At 40.2% G+C, this 18,633-nt stretch overlaps 1 protein-coding gene across 1 annotated transcript in view; it reads left to right on the top strand.

Moving 5' to 3' along the window:
* Positions 1 to 2,570: 2,570 nt before the first annotated feature.
* LOC103196738 (transmembrane and coiled-coil domain-containing protein 5B-like) overlaps positions 2,571 to 18,633 on the top strand; it is a 17,466-nt gene continuing 1,403 nt past the window's right edge. Inside the window, exons 1-9 of the mRNA XM_007940519.1 lie at positions 2,571 to 2,605; positions 4,367 to 4,516; positions 4,840 to 4,957; positions 5,689 to 5,739; positions 6,425 to 6,493; positions 7,758 to 7,814; positions 8,541 to 8,600; positions 9,187 to 9,251; positions 18,256 to 18,331. Of these exons, the coding sequence (XP_007938710.1) occupies positions 2,571 to 2,605; positions 4,367 to 4,516; positions 4,840 to 4,957; positions 5,689 to 5,739; positions 6,425 to 6,493; positions 7,758 to 7,814; positions 8,541 to 8,600; positions 9,187 to 9,251; positions 18,256 to 18,331 (681 nt within the window). The remainder of the gene's footprint in view (positions 2,606 to 4,366; positions 4,517 to 4,839; positions 4,958 to 5,688; positions 5,740 to 6,424; positions 6,494 to 7,757; positions 7,815 to 8,540; positions 8,601 to 9,186; positions 9,252 to 18,255; positions 18,332 to 18,633) is intronic.

Below are 18,633 nucleotides of genomic sequence, written 5' to 3'. Positions count from 1 at the left end.
GGACCTATTTTCCAACTACTGGTGATTCTTCTTTGTTTCCAATTTTTGCATTCCAATCACCAGTGATAATTGACACATCTTGATTGCATGTTTGGTCAATTTCAGACTGCAGTAGTTGGTAAAAATTTTCAATTTCCTTATCTTTGGCTTTGTTGGTTGGTGTGTAAATGTCAATAATAGTAATATTAACTGATTTTCCTCATAGGTGTATGGATATTATCCTATCACTGACAGCATTGTATGTCAGGATATATCTTGATACATTCTTTGTGATGATGAATACCATGGCATTCTTCTTCAATTTGTCATTTCCAGCATAGTAGATCATATGATTGTCTGATTCAAAATGGCAAAAAAAAAAAGACAGTCCATTTTAGCTCACTAATGCCTAGGATATTGATTTTTATGGATTCCATTTCATTTTTGGCAACTTCCAATTTTCCTAAATTCATACTTCATACATTCCATGTTCTGATTATTAATGGATGTTTGCAGCTGTTTCTTCTCATCTTGAGACATGTCACAACAGCTAATGGGGGTCCCAAAAGCTTTACTCTGTCCACATAATTAAGTTGGCTTTACTCTGAGGAGGCAGCTCTTCTCCTGTCATATTTTGAGTGCCTTCCAACATGAGGGGCTCATCTTCCAGCAGTATATTGCACAATGTTTCAGAGCTATTCATAAAGTTTTTCAGTAATATATCAGATAGTGTTTCACTGCTATTCATAAGGTTTTCACTGGCCAATTCTTTGAGAAGTGGATGGCCTCTTTCTTCTTCCAAGTCTATCTTAGTCTGGAAGCTCTGCTGAAACTTGTCCACCATGGGTAACCCTGCTGGCATTTGAAACACTGGTGGCATAGTCTCCAGCCTCACAGCAACACTTAAGCCACCACAGTACTACAAACTGACAGACAAGTTTGTCTCCCATCATTGTTCTAAACTGCTCTGCTCATTTCCTGGTCTCCCCAGCCCTGGTTGCTTACCTGCCCTGCCCCTGGGGCAAATACTCACCTTCTACTGTTCCTGGGAATGGCTTACTCGAATTGACTTGATGGTAGTGTTTTATTATTTATTTCAGTAATTTAAGACTTGAAAAAATGAAGTAGGAATTCTAAAGGAATAAGAAGTAGAATTGGATCTCTGAACCTAATACTCTTTTCTCCTTCCTTCATCTCCACATATTCTTCTCACCTTTAAGGTATCTTTGAGTACCACCAACCCAGCGAAAATAAAGGAGTTTTGCAGCTTTAAGAATTCAACATGGTGAGGGCTATCTCAGCTCATAGATAAATCATTGCTCATAACTTTTGTGTCCCAGATATTCCTATGTCATAGGTACATTGGATAGAGGTGTGTGGCTTGGATGTTGGTGCAGCAGCTTGCACACATATTACAAAGAGATCATGGAAGAAAAATAAGAGTGACTTCCACTAGTATCAGGCCTAGAGATTTGGGAGAATAAAAAAATGTTTTCCATAGAGTTGACTGTTGTTTCAGAAGATATTTAAACTATGTCCAGAAAGTTGTTCCTTAGATATTATTGCTGCTTCAGAAGAGATCTAAATTGTCCTAAAGTCCTGAACACTGCTCCCACTCTGCCTACAGAGATGACCATGAGTTGTTGCCACCCCACCCATCCCACTATGACATGCTGCCCCACCCAATCAGAGAGGTCTAGCTATTTGTGGAAAACTCAATCAGCAGATTGCAATGGCTTTTTCACTTGGAAATCTCAGTAAGGAGCAGTACCAGGAAAGAAGGGTGAGCTCAGAGAATATCACCACAGGCTGAGATGATTTGTATGTAAAGAGAATAGAAAGAGAAATAAAATGAAGGGAAAGTGATGAAAAGGGTTGGGAATAGGAATTGAGGAAGAAATCAAAACAAAACAAAACAAACTTCAAGGGTAAGAGAAAAGAAGAAAGAGCATGTGAAAGTAGAGGGGAGTTTGCAGACCACTTTTCTTAGATTGAATTTGTCCTGAGCTTTGATTTTGATGCAGTGGTTAGGAGATGCCATCCTGAGAACCTGGTATCTGTTCCTTCCTTGTAGAAGTTGGATTCTTTTCTCCATGCTGATTTTCTGCTGCATCTGGGCATCAACTCAGCCTAGAGTGTATTAGAAAGTAGTATGACAGTATCAGGTAGCTGACATTTTTGGCAACTTCTATCTATTCTTTTTTTTTTTCCTGCTTCCCTGAGAATTTGTGTTAGTGAATGTATTTGCCGGTAGAGATACAGTTTCATATCCTTATCATTTAAACTATGACTGGGTAAATGCTGTCAAGGAAGAGGAAAGGTAGTCAAAGTGTGAAATATTTGGAAAACAACTAAGAGGATAATTCTTCATATTAAAAAGATTTGGCATATTGAAATTTAGTTTATATAAAAATATTGCAGTTGATCCTGGAATGTAAGAGACTACAAGAGGCATGGTTTCTTCAAAGCTCTGTCTTGCCTGAACAAAATGTCCAACTTTTGCTCGTTCCTTCCTTGGCCTATTACTCATTAGTTATTAGCTGCTTCATTTCCATAACAAACATTTATATTAACATTGTAGGAAATCTACAATGGAAGAAGATGGACAGGACCTGTTGGATGATGTGTAAGTCATGCGAATGATGAAAGAATTCTGTGGAGTAATGGTCTCTGTGGGAGCTCTGGTGGCGTAGTGCCTAAGGCATTTGACTGCTAACCAGAAGGCTGGCGGTTCAAACCCACCAGTCACTCCTCAGATGGAAGGTTGGGCAATCTATTTGGTAGTGGTAGGTATAGCCTCGGAAACCCAAGGAGGGGTTGGTATGAGTCAGATCCAACTTGATGGCAGGGAGTTTGGTTTTTGGTAATGGTCTCTGTATCCAAGTGGTAAGGAAGAATTGCATTAATTTGGAGGACATTATCTCCTCAAGCCTGGCAAGGCTTCCTGGGGAGAAAACCTTTGGTTTCAGTCTTTACACTACCAATTAATAGTACAATTTTCAGATATAGCTAATGTTTCAAGCAGCAAATTAATTTTGTTTGGAGAAAAAGTCTACTCCCCCCTTTCACTTAGCCCTTGCACCTACCTAATTGGATTAGAAGATATTTAAGTAGGTAACAGAGACTGTAGGAGCTCTGGTAGCGTAGTACCTAAGGCACTTGACTGCTACCCAGAAGGCTGGCAGTTCAAACCCACCAGCCATTCCTCAGAAGGAAGGTTGGGCAATCTACTTCCGTAATGATACCGCCTTAGAAACCCAAGGAGAGTCGCTATGAGTCAGATCCGACTTGACGGCACATAACAACAACAGAGCCTGTAAACGTTCCTCTGCCTTGTAAAACTTTAAATGCTTTATAGAAGTGACTTGAGTTATACATACTCCATATAAATTTATTTTAAAACAAATACCATACATTTACACAAATAATGCATGCCTTATGCAGTTTTACATACTGCACAACCCCAAGTGTTATTTTCATAAGCATGCCATATCAATTTTTTTACATGTTGATGACTTCAATTTCAATTTTTTTTTTTTCCTGCCTGGGGGCCCTGGGGGGCCAGGGCAGTATGCACAACCTGCATCATCCTGCTGCTCAGGTTTATTGTGAGGCTTGCACTGTGGCACCTAGGTGCAGGTGGGCAATGGCCCTTGCCAGCTACAGAACCAGCCTATGCTCATACTATGGCAACCCCACTTACAGCACTCTGCCTGACCCTCCACCTGTCTTCAGCAACGTGGCTGGGCACAGATTAGCTACCATGAACTCCACTGCTCTCAGACCAGGTCTTGAACTGCCCCAGGGCAAATGCACACTTTCAATTGTTTATTTTCTGATTACCACGTAGTACCAAATTCAATCTATAATTTCATGACTGTAGCTTATACTTTAGTATAAAAATACGATAAAAACTAACATTTTCAGACGATTGAATGAGGGTGAATGAGGCTGAAATTCACTTCTGGGAATGTTATGAGACATGGCATAGATGTGCTATGCCAGAGTTTTTAACATAATTTTGTCATTTCTGTCCATTGTGTGTGTGTAATTCAAGTGGGTGTGCTATTTGTGAAAGACACAGTAAGTTAGAATATAATTACTCATACAAAAATATTTCTTTTTCTTTGTGAAAGATTTCAAAGGAGTTGAGTTTCAGTAGGTTCCACTTACAATATTCAAAATGAAAATATGATTAGACTCCAGGGATTTATTTCTTGCAAAAGAGTATAGAAATCAATTTATCACAGAAAGTGAGAACGTACAGGCTGGGTTAGGCATAATAACAACATAAGATGGAAGAATTAATAAGATTATGAGGGAAAGTCTTTTTTAGGGCTCATGTTTTCCTCTCCTGAGTTAAGTAATAAAGCTGATTTTCTTGTAGGTATGATGTGATAGAAATACCAAAATTAGAAGTCACAAAACAGAACCTTGACTACCTGAACTCAGACCTTGAAAAGGATCTGCAGAGTCTGGATGAGGCAAATCAGATTCTTCTGAGAACAATTCAAGAGAAAGAAGAAACTATTCTAAGGTCAGGCATTACAGTATGTGAAGGAAGGGTTCCTCTTCATCTGAACGTTCTTTAGGATAAAAAGAAGGTGGGAGGAAAGTTCACTTGTCAGTGAATCTTCATGTGTTATTTAAATCTTGAAACATGAACTATGGTGCCTTCAAAGGTTTTAGTTAGAGATGTTTGCATTAAATTTCCACATTAGGTTGACATTTTACTGCCACTGTATTTGGTAGTCACTCCAGGTCCCTGAGACCCTTGACAGGAGTTTTCCAAGCTGGGGCCACAGTGCTGATGCAGCTTCCTTGGTACTGATCCATGCATAGTAATTTTGTGTTTTTCAGGCTGGAAAGAGAGCTCACCCTGTCACTAGGACTAGCCAAGGAGAAAGAGGAGCTGAACAACACCATATTTGAAAAAGAGGAAACCCTGAGGAAGGTGGAATTAGAGACAGCAAAGCTGGTAAGGCTAGAAAAGAGTATCTGATGTATTTTGCTTGCAATCTGCACTCCCTCTTCCTAAAGGGATTGTCACATATTCATCTCCTCTGTATCTGTAGAGTTTGCATCTGTTAAAGATTGTGCTCTGTGAATGAAGCTCTGGGCATAGGGACTCACTCAGTGCCTGGGCTCTGCTCCCAGATCTGTTGTGTGAAGCTGGAGTGCATTTTTTCCCACGTTACATACATACACACAGATATTTAAAAGTTGCTGTTGAGTTAACTATGACTGACGGTGACTCATGTGTGTCAGAATAGAACTGTACACCACAAGCTTTTTAATGGCTGATTTTTCAGAAGTAGATCAACAGGGCTTTTTTCCAAGTCTCCTTTGGGTGGACTTGAATCTCCAACTTGTCTGTTAGCAGCTGAACATTTTACCATTTGAAACACCTAGGCGCTCTGGTGGCATAGTGCCTAAAGCATTTGACTGCTAACCAGAAGGCTGGTGGCTCAAACCCACCAGCCACTCCTCGGAAGGAAGACTGGGCAATCTAGTTCCATAGAGATACCACTCTGGCAACCCAAGAAGGGGTTGCTATGAGTCAAATCAACTTGACCGCAGTGAGTTTGGTTTTCCTTTTCGGTTTTAGAGACCCCTATACACTTATACCCAGATGTAATTTCAGTGGCTCAGAGAGGGGGAGGGTGTAAGAGTACAACAATTTGTTCCCTGATATCCTTCTTTCTGCAGGAAAAAAATAATAAAATTCTAAGCAAGAATGTGTTGGAGCTTCAGAAGAAGGTAAGGTGGGTTTTTGAGGCCACCAGGATCCCCAGAAGACAGCCTTCACAAGAGAAAGGCTGGTGGGGTTGGCTGGGAGCATGAGAGCGAGGGACTGGTCATAGTAAAAAAAAAGGAAATATATATACACTCGTGGAAGGGCTATTTTCCACATCACAGTATCCATTCTTGAAATGAGGCTAATTTCCTGGGAATTCCTGAATTCCAGATTCAGTGTCTTCCTAAACTCTCCAGCCAGAAAAACTAGAGTGGGAGCAATCAGAACAACCACTCTGTTCCCTCTCCCCTTGCCACCTTCTAAATTTCCTGGTACAGATTCTGACTCATATCACCACTTGTTTTCTGGGAGTTACAGATTTGTGTTGAAAGACCTCAAGGATTTTAGAGGGAGAAAATATTTGCCCTTCCCATCTACAGCGACTCATCCATTCTCTTTTTCCTCTGCTGTCATCCTCCTCTCCTCATAGTTCCCATTGGCTATGTGGACAAAAAGGTTTTCCAGCTAGCATGGACTCAGACAGCTTCCACAAGGGAGAGGAAACACATTTCCTTCACACTTCCATCTGGGGCCTGAATAAATTATCTCTCTCATTCTGCAGCCCTGGGGTCCTGAAGTCTACCATTATCCCAGGTTTTCTTGTTTCTGTGCCTTATTTAGTTCACAACTTTTGCAATGAAATTTCAGATTTCAAGGAGATTTGAGAATGTTGACCTTGATAAAGAAACCCTAAGGCAGATGTTGACAGAATCGAAGGTGAGTAGAAAAGCAAATCAAGATATTTTCTGGTAGGTGGTGTGTCTATTTTAGGTTCCAGGAAGAGGAGCAATCTTCAAGGATTCTCCAAGGCTAGTATATTTTCATGCTTGTGAAATGTGGGCTGATTTCTTTTGTTCCCTCTACTTAACTCCACGGATGATGGGACATTTATAACATGTGTGTCACACTAGTAACAAAGATGGCTGCAGTGGCATTTCAGTGGAAGGGACTTACTCTAGAGACCTTGTCATTTGTCAGTCAATATAACACACATTCTGAATGCTTATCTGGACCTGCCCTCAAGTTTATGATCTACACAGGGCACACAAATACAGATATGTAAGTACATAACTTCCATGATCATATGAGGGAGCTCGGGTAGCACTGTGGGTGAGGTATTGCACTGTTAAGGTCCATTGTTTAAATCTACCAGCTGCTTCACAGCAGGAAAATGAAGCAGTCTCCTTCCACAGGCAATGATCTTATTTTCCAACCTATGGCTCACAGACCAAGGAAAATTCATTTTTATTTTATCTTTTTCCTGTACCTGAAGATAAACCCAATGATAGCATGAGTTTTTGTCTGTGTTTTTCACTGCTGTTTTCCCAGGGCCTACAACAGTGCCTGGCACAAAAATGATGCCCAATAAATATTTGTGGAATGAATTAATGATTGCCCAGTAAGGGGAAAAACCTTTTGTGGAAGCCTTCTGGAGATTTATGTGAAGAATATATCTATTTGACTGATCCCAGAATGCAATAGCCCCATCATCCATTTTCCTGTCTGAAAAAGAGGAGAGAATTTTCTCTTCTGCTCTCTCTGTGATTTGGAGGGTATGCCAGTACACCTAGAGAATATGAGTGGGAGAAAGAGGCTGGTGAGCTATTGTTAGTAGGACTAGAGGTAGGGGAATGGTTAGGCCCAGAATCTAAGGAGTTAGACCACTTACTGAGGTTTAAATCTCACCTCTCCCAGTGTCTTGAAACATTCCCTTTCAAGCAAATTATTTAACTTCTCTATGCATTTGTTGCCTGCTAACCAGACGGCTGGCAGTTCAAACCCACCAGCCACTCCTCGGAAGGAAGGTTGGGCAATCCTACTTCCGTAGTGATACTGCCTCGGAAACCCAAGGAGGGGTTGCAATGAGTCGGGTTTGACTCGACGGCACATAACAACAACAACAACTCTGTTGCTATGTGGAGAGGGGGTGAAAACTGCCTGTTCATCCTCCACAATTTTCCTCTGTCTTCGTCTGCCATAGGTGAGACTACAAAGGGCAACAGAGTCCTGTGCAAAGCAAGAGAAGGAACTGATCAAGGTAGAGACAGTGTTTCTTCCACCGAAGGTCTAGCCCAGGATGTAAATAAGAAAGAATCACAAAGGTCTTAGAAACAGAACTACTTGAGGCATGGGATGAGGAGAACGAGAATAGTTGGCAAAGAATCTAAGATTCACATGCAGGTGAAGGGAAAGAAAGCTTATATTAAAAGTATTTGTCTTACTATTTCTTAAACACTTGCCTACCTCAAATATAAGGAGCCCTGGTGGCACAACAGTTAAGCACTTGGCTGCTAATTGAACAGTTGACTGGTGGAACCCACCCAGCAGCTTCACAGGAGAAAGATCTGGAGATCTGCTTCCGTAGAGATTACAGCCAAGAAAACCCTATAGGGCAGTTTTGCTCTGTCACTTGGGGTCACTGTGAGTTGAAATCTACTTGACAGCACCTAGCAATGACAACAACATCAAATATATTATTGAATCCCAAATCCAAGTGCCTTGAAACATTCCCTGATATTTCACCTGGTAGGCATATGACAATCTAGGCAAAACATTTCCTTTGCTTAAAATTAGACCCTAAGCCTGAATGATGAGATCACTATTTTGTGATTTGTTTGTTTCCGTTCAGGTAAGGAGGTGCTAGGGAACCAAATAAATGTCTAATGTACCAGTTAGGGAGCTTCAGGGATCAGCCTAGGCTTGAGTGGAAGCAAATGTTTTCATGGTTCTGATTTAAGGTATGGATTGGTTCTTTTCTTCCTAGTTAGAAAGTGACTACGAATCTGTGTATCAGCTCTGTGAGGACCAGGCCCACTTCATAAAGGTACAATGTTTCTGGGAGAAAAATCAGTGTAGAGGCAGAATGTTTCCAAGGCCATTATTAGGCAAGGGGTCTCTTGGCTTCTTGATAGGCTGAACTCTGCCACTGGAGCAAAATGCCTTTAATACTACAACAACAACAAAACAGATTTCAGTAAAGAATTTATTTTGTGCAAGTCACTTTGCTAAGCAGCCAACATATGGCGCTTTTTTCTCAATTTGCCCATAACTCTAGGAGGATGATACTGTCATGTTCATGAGGAAACTGATGTTTGGAGGAGTTGAAGAATATAACCTGGGAACACAGCTAGTAATTGGCAGAGCGGGGATTTGAACACAAGCAGAGTCAGAATGAGAACACCTTTTTTCATGTATAGCCATTCTAGTCACTAATGTCTCCTAATTTTCTATTAAAAAATTACCTGCAGACACATGCATTATGCCTGCACACATGCACATATCACTTAGAATATTAAGAGTTAGTCTTAGAAGATAAGTTTGTTATATATTTTTATTAATGTCATTGTAATGAAATATATGGAAATTCTCAATTATGACAAATATATATATTTTTTAATTTCCTTGGAAAGAAATACCAGGAAACGCTGAGAAAGATGGAAAAGGAAAAGGAGATGATGCTTCTTGAAAAAGAAGTGTAAGTTTTCAAAATGACTCATTAATGGACTGAAGTGACAGTCTATGACATTTTTGAAGGGTGGGCTACCTCTCAGAACAATTTCTGTCTCTGTATCAACAGCCTCCAATAACTCATCCTTGTTGGTCTCTGTTCCATGTTGGACTGAAAAACATCAACATTCAAGGGTATCCCTGCCTTTTTTAGCAATTGATGTTTAAAATGTCTCTTTTTGGGCTTCTTTTCATGTGTCCTCAATTGAGTGTTATTGTTGAAAATTGACTCAGGCTGTATTCAGGGGAGCTCTGGTAGCATAGTGGCTAAGGAACTTGACTGCTAACCAGAGGGCTGGTGGTTCAAACCCACCAGCCACTCCTCAGAAGGAAGATGGGGCAATCTACTTCCATAGTGATACTGCCTCGGAAACCTAAGGAGGGGTCGCTAAGAGTAAGGTCTGACTCGACTGCACATAATAACAACAATATTCAGAGAGGAGGAATCTTGGTAAAAAGAGAGCAACAAGCCCAGAAATGTCTCTCCATATGGGCATGGTGTCTCTTTCCTGGGAATGGGGGACCCACCAGACTGACTAGGAGCCACAGTGATGTGCTTTTGTGCTCTGTATCCATAGACTTGTACATCTTAGTACTTAATTCACTTTCCTTTTATCTGTTTATACTTTTTAATTTTTATACTTATTTGTTTATGTGATGAATTTTCATACATGCATATATACTTATTAACATCACCCAGATCAAGATACATAACATTTTGAGCACCTCAAAGGTGACCCCTCCTTGTAAAGGAAAATTTTATCTGATCCTATACGATTTTTATCATTTTAAAAAATATATTTTTAAACTTAAAATTATTCAGTATATCCTCTCTTGGGTATGGCATTTTACGATGAGATCCATCCATGTTGCTGCATACAGCTGCAGTTTGTTCTTTTTTTCATAGCTGCATAGTTTTTCGTTGTAGGAATATGGTACAATTTATCTATTATACTGATATTTTTTTTTCCTTTTTATTCCATTTAGAAATTTTTCTTTTCTTTTTTAGTTTAATTTTATTGTGATGTGAGTGGAAGTTTACAAAGAAAATTGGTTTTCCATTCAACCATCTGTACATATTCTGTTTTATGACATATACTGCAATCCCCACACAGTAAAAGTATTCTTTTTAGTTCCTTCCTTCCCATTCCTCCCCGCTCCCCGACCCCTTACACACACACTGCCTTTCTAGCTCTATCCCTGGGCAAATGCTGTCTTCTTGATCTCATATGCTTGATTGTCCTAGTGAATGCTTATCCTCATGATATTACTGTTTACCTTGTAGGCCTGTCTGTCATTTTGCTGACAGTTGAGTCATGGTGGTTAAGTTCAATTCCTAGCTTGAAAGATGTCTAAAGGCCATAGTCCTGAGGGTTCCACTAGTCTTTTGATGATGATTATTTTTCTTAATTATAACTCAGGGCTATTAAGAACAAAGCTGCTATGAACATTCTTGTTTACTTCCTTTGGTGGACATATGCACTCATATCTTTTGGGTATATACCTAGCAGTGTAATTTCTAGGACTGTGGTGTAGTGAATTACATGATATGACTTTTCTACCCATAGTCTTTGTAACTCCCACCAGATTACTGTGAGTAGCTGCTTTTAAATTCCTGATTGTTAAAGTCATCCACCTGGGGTATTTCTGTTGGAGCAGCAGGAAGTAATCTTCTGGGAAAGTTTGCTCTCTCTGAGGTGTGTAGAACTCTGATGTTGGTATTTGTTAGTTCTGCCACTCTGCCAGGCTTAAATGAGCCCTCCTAGAGGCAGGGGGGAAATCTCACTGCTTGCTGAGAGAGATGTCCAGCTGAGAAAGAAGCCCGGCTGACAGACAACAGCAGTGGAAACAAGAGGCATGAGACAGAGCAGTAGGCTTTCCTGGCCCACAGAGGCAGAGGCCAGGCCAAGAGGCCAAGGGCCAAAGAGGCTTGTCTAAGGGTACAGCAGAGGGGAGACTATCCTGATGGAAGAACTGCATCCTGAGTGTGTTCTTGGACTTGAATTGTAGCTTGTTACTTCCCTAATAAACCCCATAATCTGTGAGTTCTGTGTGGCCACTGCAGCGAATTATTGAACCCAGAAGAGAGGTGGTGAATGTCACAGGAGGGATGGTTGGTGTCTAGGTTGGTAAGAGGGCTGGAAGGTGGTGGTATGTCTGGCCTCATGGGAACAGGCCATGGGCCACTGATGGTGAGTCTGTCTTCCTCTTGTCTAGTTAGAAGAGGTCAAAAGATGTTGCTTTCTAGACCTTTTAGCAGGAACATGAGGTTTATATATCTTTAGCTTTATTAGAGAAAGCCAAATAGTTCCCAGAGTGGCTATACCAATATCCCCTCCTATGACAAATGTATGAGAGTTCTAGTTATTCTACATACACACTGACAATTGGTATTTCAAGTCTTTTTTAATTTTAGCCATTCTGGCAAGGATGTAGTGATAATCTAATTTTGGTTTTAACAATACGTTTCACTGATTACTAATGACATTGTAGACCTTTTCAAATGTTAATTGGAAACTTGGATATCCTCTTCCCTGAGATGTCTCTTGCTGATATTTGGAGGGTTGTCAGTCTTTTTCTTACTAATTTGTAGGAGTTCCTTATATTTTCTTGATAGAGTCCTTTGTCAGGTGTATGTGTTACAATCTATTCTATGCATCTTTCAGTGAACAATCATTCTCAATTTAAAGTAAATCTCATTCATCAAATTTATGAGTCTTTTCTTTTTGGTTTTTGATTTCATTAGGTCATAAAATTGTGTCATGATTTCTTCTGGAATTTTCTTTTATCGTTTTACCTTTAGGTTAACATTCTATCTAGGACTTTTTCTTTTCTATGGTGTTAGATAGAGATTAAAATCCTTTTAAAAAATAAATAAATTAAATAAGTCAGGTAACCATATATGTGTGAGCCTGTTTCAAGATACTTTATTTTGTATCATTGGTCTATGTGACTATTCTTGTGCTAGTACTATACTGTTTAATTACTGTAGCTTTATAACTAGTCATGACATGTGACAGTTTAAGTTCTGTAACTGCTCTTCTTTAAGTTTACCTTGGCTGTTATTGGCCTTTTAAGTTTCCACATAAACTCTAGATCAGTTTTTCAATTTCTACAAAAAAATATTTGCTGAGATTTTTATTGGAATTACATGAAATCTGTGTATCAATTTAGGGAATAACTGATGTCTAGAAAACATTGAGTTTTCCAAACCATGAACATATATGTATCTCTCCACTTATTTAGGTCTTTTATGATTTATCGCAATAATGTTTTATAGTTTTCTGTGTAGTGTTCTTGTACAACTTTCATCTTTTGTTCCTAGGTATTTGATATTTTTGATTCTGTTACAATTGTATGTTTATTAATTTGTTTTTCTAATTGTTAATTAGGGGCTCTGGTAGCATAGTGCCTAAGGCACTTGACTGCTAACCAGAAGGCTGGCGGTTCAAACCCACCAGCTACTCCTCGGAAGGAAGACGGGGCAATCTACTTCCGTAGTGATACTGCCTCGGAAACCCAAGGAGGGGTCGTTATGAGTTGGGTCCGACTAGAAGGCACATAACAACAACAACAACAACAATAGTTAATTGATATTATATAGTAATATAACTAATTTCTATAAATTAAACTTGTATCCTTCAACCTTGGTAAATTTACTTGTCTAATAATTTGTAGATTATTTTAAATTTCATCTGTGAATCATCTTTACACTTTTTATTTATTTTTCTTACCTTGTTGCATTAGATACAACTTTTAGTGTACTACTAACAAGATATTGTAATAGAGGATGTTTTAGAATCTCAATGTACACATGTACAATGTAAGAAGGAGACCGGTATCACCTTGAAGGAAAATACTGCAGGCATTCAAACTCATTTTCCTGTTTCTCTCCTCATTTGTTTTTCCTCTTGAGGCATGATAAACTTGGCAGTCCTGAATGCCATGTTCTGTCTCCTCAGCCCATTAATGCTGCCACTTGCTGCTTGAACTTTATTCCTGTTACATAAAAGCAGATCTGTGCTAGGGGTGGCTCTTGCCAATGAGAATAACACCAAGGTGAGGGAAAGAGATAGCTTTATTCTTTAGCCTCTATGAGACAGAGAGATATTAATCCTCAGGTTCTGTCTGTTCTCAGAGTGTGACTTGATTTTCTTATAAGTTGTTGGCCAAGAAGGTGATGCTAGTACAGGTTTGTTGTTGTTGTTGTTATGTGCCGTTGAGTCGGCCCCGACTCAAAGCGACCCCTCCTTGGGTTTCCGAGGCAGTTATCACTACAGAAGTAGGATTGCCCAACTTTCCTTCCGAGGAGTGGCTGGTGGGTTTGACCCGCCAGCCTTCTGGTTAGCAGTCAAGTGCTTTAGCCATTATGCTACCAGAGCTCCTAGTACAGGTTTAGATACATATTAAAACAAACACAAATGTTGTAAGCATGCACAATTGCAAAAAGTTACACCTTCTGATAATCCTGTAAGCATGTTTCATTATCATACAAACTGTCCCCTCAGAGACATGTTTTTTACCATGCTAAGGCATTTGACTGCTAACCAGAAGGCTGGTGGTTCAAACCCACCAGCCAATCCTCAGAAGGAAGGTTGGGCAATCTACTTCCATTGTGATATCGCCTTGGAAACCCAAGGAGGCGTCGCTATGAGTTGGATCTGACTTGATGGCAGTGTGTTTGGTTTTTGGCTTTGGTTAATGAAACCCTTTACCTACTTGTGTTGACAAAAACAGGAATTGCAACCTTTTTCTGAGAAACCACAAGAGCATGATATTTAACAGTAACTTTGAATGTCTGGGGGTTGGTCTCAAGTCTACCTTTTGAATCTATGTTGTTATACTAGTCAGAAGCTTCAATTGACATTTTCACTAACTTTCTAAATTGTGATGTCAAATTTTGATGTTTATGTCTACATTCCAAGTAGCCGTGTACATAGGGTTTGCTGTAACTTAATTAAAATATCAATGTGTCATTCACTCTGAATTTATAAAATATAGTAGTAGGTCATTAAAAGGTATTGGAATTGAATCATAGCTTCTTCTTTTTTATTTTTTAATAAGGATTTAAGATCTTGTAGAAGTTCTGCCATTTGGTATTCTTTTAATGATTCCAGTGAAGGGAGGGGTTGGTTCTGCAAGAGGATACTGTTTTGACTCAGGTATGATGAATTCACAGTTTGATTCCTTCAAGTTTACCTGTGGTGTGTGTAGTCAGCAAAACTCGGAAAGGTCTTTTCCACTGAAGCTGGAGAGCACTGTCCTTAAACGGTCTAAGTGGGATAAGTCTCTGAATTGAAAAGAATGGACTTGGACTTCCAAAGGGAACTTTTGATGTAAGTAGGAGTGCTTGTGAAGAGAAGACAATACAGCACAAAACACACAAATAATTGTAAACACACTGTTCTCCAAGGACAGCAAGTAGCACACCATTTGTCACCCAGAGGTTATTCTGGAAGGGCCTCCTTTATAAGCTCAAAGGGCTTAACTTTACCATCCCTAGGGTCACTTTCGAAGTAGAACCAATGCTCAAGGATACACCGTTAAGGGCTGCATTCCAGAATCTCATTCTGTACATTATTCATTATTGTAAAAGCACCTTAATTTTGTCAACTTTTAAAGCTTCATGGGCTAAGTCTACCTGGTCTACCCTTTAAACAACACAGTTTAAGTTGATAGAAGAGACTCACCAGAGAGACTCATGCCCCTTTTCACAGAGCAACCAGGAAAGCTATCTCCTTGTCCTGACACCTTTGTTATATCTGTGAGTATCACCTTTGGGTCTGAGATCAGTTATGACTTCAAGAACCAAGGACTTCAGCCCTGGAGGAAAAAAATCCAGTGTATGCTGGGATCAGCTGTCATCTCATGTCAGAGGCATCTCTCAGAACTGGGTAAGATGAAAAGGCAGAGTCTCATCTAGGTCATAAGAAATTGCCACCTGAAAGTGGGTCCATGCCCCGTACACCTCTTGCCAATGGAAACCACACTGAGATGAGGGAAGTCATCTTTGACTCATGGCGACCCTATCTACAGCAGAACGAAACACTGCCCGGTCCTGTGCCAGTCTCATGGTACTTGCTATACCTGAGCCAATCTGTTCTGGCTACCTAGTGCCACTCTGACAGGAATATACCACAATGGGATGGCTTAAACAAACAGGAGTTTATTCTTACAATTTGGAGGCTTTAAGTTCAAGTTCAAAGTGACAGGCTCTAGGGGCTGGGTGAAAGCCCCTCAACCTTGAGTTCCAGCTCTGCCTCCCGCTCCCGGCCCACTGGAGCTAGAGGCATTTTTTCACTCAGACAGCTTCAGGCTGCTGAGGCTGAGAAGCCCCAAGGTTGACAAGTAAAAAGGCACAGTCCCGATGTTACCAGACCACACGGCAGGGCATTAACTTAAGTCCATTTTATGTCCCAAGGTCAGCAGAGCATAGCAGGCTACTGAGCAATGACACGGCTACATGCAGGGTCCAAGTGTGCCATAGGCTAAAGATGATTCTCAAAGCTTCTCTTTATATACAGGAAGCAGACCACATACCGAGAGGCAGCTACTCAGCTGCTCACAGTAGATTCCACCATGGAGTTGATTACCAGTCTCATCATGGGGAAGACTGCATCCAGCTGCCCAGCCACTCAACCAGGCCTAGCCAAGTTGACACACAAACATAACCACCACACCATCGTTGTAGCCACTGTGTCAATATATCTTGTTGAGGGCCTTCCCATCTTTCATTGACACTCCACTTTACCAAGCATGATATCCTTCTCCAGGGAATGGTCCCATTTTACAACATGACCAAAGTTGTTGAGAAGTCTGGCCATTCTCGCTTCCAAGGAGAATTCCGGCTGCACTTTCCTCCAGGACAGATCTGTTAGTCCTTTTAGCAGTCCATGGTACTCTCAGAATTCTTCGCCAACACCACAACTCAAAAGCATTTAACTCTTCTTCTGTCTTCCGTATTCATTGTCCAGCTCTCACATGCATATGAGGTGTTTGAAAATACCCTGACTTGTGTCAGGCACACCTTTGTCCTCAAGGAGATGTCTTTGCTCTTCAGCACTTAAAAGAGGTTCTTTGCAACCAATTTTCCCAGTGCTGTTACATCATCTGATATCTTGACTGCTGCTTTCATTGGTGTTGATTGTCGAACCAAGTAATATGAAGTCTTTGACAACTTCAATCTTTTCTCCATTTATCGTGATGCTGTTTATTGGTCCAGTTGTGAGGATTTTTGTTTTCTTTATGTTGAGGTGTAATCTATACTGCAGACTGAATTCTTTAATCTTCATCAGTAAGTGCTTCAAATCATCCTCACTTTCAGTAAGCAAAGTTGTGTCATCAGCATACTGAAGGTTGTTAATGATTCTTCCTCTAGTCCTGATGTCACGCTCCTCTTCATATAGTCCAGCTTCTCAGATTATTTGCTCAGTGTAAATATTGAAGAAGTATGATGAAAGGATACAACCTTGACTCACTCCCTTCTTGATTTTAAACCATTCGGTGCCCCCTTGTTCTGTTCAAATGACAGTCTACTGGTCTATGTACAGGTTCCTCATGAGTACAATTAAGTGTTCTGGAATTCCCATTCTTCTCAATGTTATCCAAATTTGTTATGATCCCCACAATTGAATGCTTTTGAATAGTCAATAAAACACAAGTAAACATCTTTCTTGTATTTTTGCTTTCAGTAAAGTTAATCCATAGCAAAAACAGGAATCATAAATTTTTCCCTAGAAATCACAAAGACTATGACGTTTATCAGTGACTTTGAATGCCTGGGGGTTGGTTTCATTTCCTTGCACTGAAAATTGGCAAATGCACTTGGGAAAAAGTCTGGTTGAATGAGCAGCTCACCTCAGTGTGCTTTCCTTTTCATAGGTCTTATTGTTGTTGTTGTGTGCCATCGAGTCAGATCTGACTCAATAGCGAACCCTCCTTGGGTTTCCGAAGCAGTATCTCTACAGAAGTAGATTGCCCCATTTTCCTTCCGAGGAGTGGCTGGTGGGTTTGAACCACCAGCCTTCTGGTTAGCAGTCAAGTGCCTTAGTCACTATGCTTCCAGAGCTCCCTTCATAGGTCTTGTATCCCCTCAATTTCTTCAATAATTGCATTCTCCAATACATTAAACCAGCTGTTTCATGTATATTGTCTAGTTTGCATAGTTTCTTTTGAAGATGGGCTACTGTGATACAAGCTACTCCATCAAGAGTTTATAAGAACAGAACCAGAAATGTGTTCTACTTTTCCCTTTTCTCCTTTATGTGATGATTAAAAAAAAAAATTCCCACAAAAATACTGAGTAAGATTTTACTGGATCTGAGCCTCCAGTGAGGTCTGATCTGGACAACAAAAAACAACAAAGCAAATGAAGAAACCATGAGTGGAAGGCACTAAGGGAGTGAGTAAATGCAAGCAGATTCTGGAGGGAAGTTGATACCTGGAAGAAGGGGGAATTTTCCCATTTTTATCACTTTTAGCCTGAAGCCAGGCCAAAATTGGTGCTGTGAGATGCAGTGAAAATCCAGATAGAGAACATGAGTCTTTCTGGAGTAAAAGAGAATAGTCAGATTTTGGGCCAATTAAAGCTGCTGGGAAAAAACTGAAAGTGAGAGATGAGAAGTCCAAAATTTTGTGTCTAAAGTTTCCCCAAATCTCTGCCTGACCCCTAAACTCTGCATGATCAGGGCAGTCTGTGAGCAGCTCAGCCACAAAGACTGCAATTTGAATCCAACATCTGGGTTATTACAGGACTGGTCTCCATTGATTTTCTTTTCTCTTGAGAATATAGTATCTTCCTGATTATTTGTATGTTGAGAAATTTTCTATTTGGAATGTTGAACATTGTCCATTTTGTCAAAAATTTAGGAAATAAGTCAAAGATGTTGCATGACTTAGGAAAACACTTTTCATTACCCCCTTAATTATGTTACACAGTCCTTGGCTCTAATTTTTTTTTTTTTTAAATCCAGATCCAAAGCCCAGAATGACTCCTCCCAAATAGTGAAACCTGGGACAATTTTGGTGGAGACCATCCAAAGCAACATGGTAAGGCCTCCCTGACACAATTTGGGGTTTTCCTCTACTTCTTCCCTCCTCCGGATTGCCATTTCTTTTCTTGTCTTGTCTTGTCTCCCCCAGCTGTCCCCTAACTCTAGAATTAGAAAAAAAATATGTCACAGTACCTTATCACTCCACAGCAGCTAGGAAGTGGCAGAGCCGGGATTCAAACCTGAGCAACCAGACTCCAGGGTCCATGTTCTTGCTAAATTGTCTCCCTGTGAGCACATGGACAGGCTTAGTTGTGGCTTTTATTGCTTCCTATAGGAGAAGACCTTCATTAAGAAACA

This window comes from Orycteropus afer, unplaced genomic scaffold (genome assembly GCF_000298275.1).
Source record: "Orycteropus afer afer isolate SDZICR_OR568_19922 unplaced genomic scaffold, OryAfe1.0 scaffold00068, whole genome shotgun sequence".
Taxonomy (NCBI): Eukaryota; Metazoa; Chordata; class Mammalia; order Tubulidentata; family Orycteropodidae; genus Orycteropus; species Orycteropus afer.
This window is presented reverse-complemented; position numbering and strand designations above follow the sequence as displayed.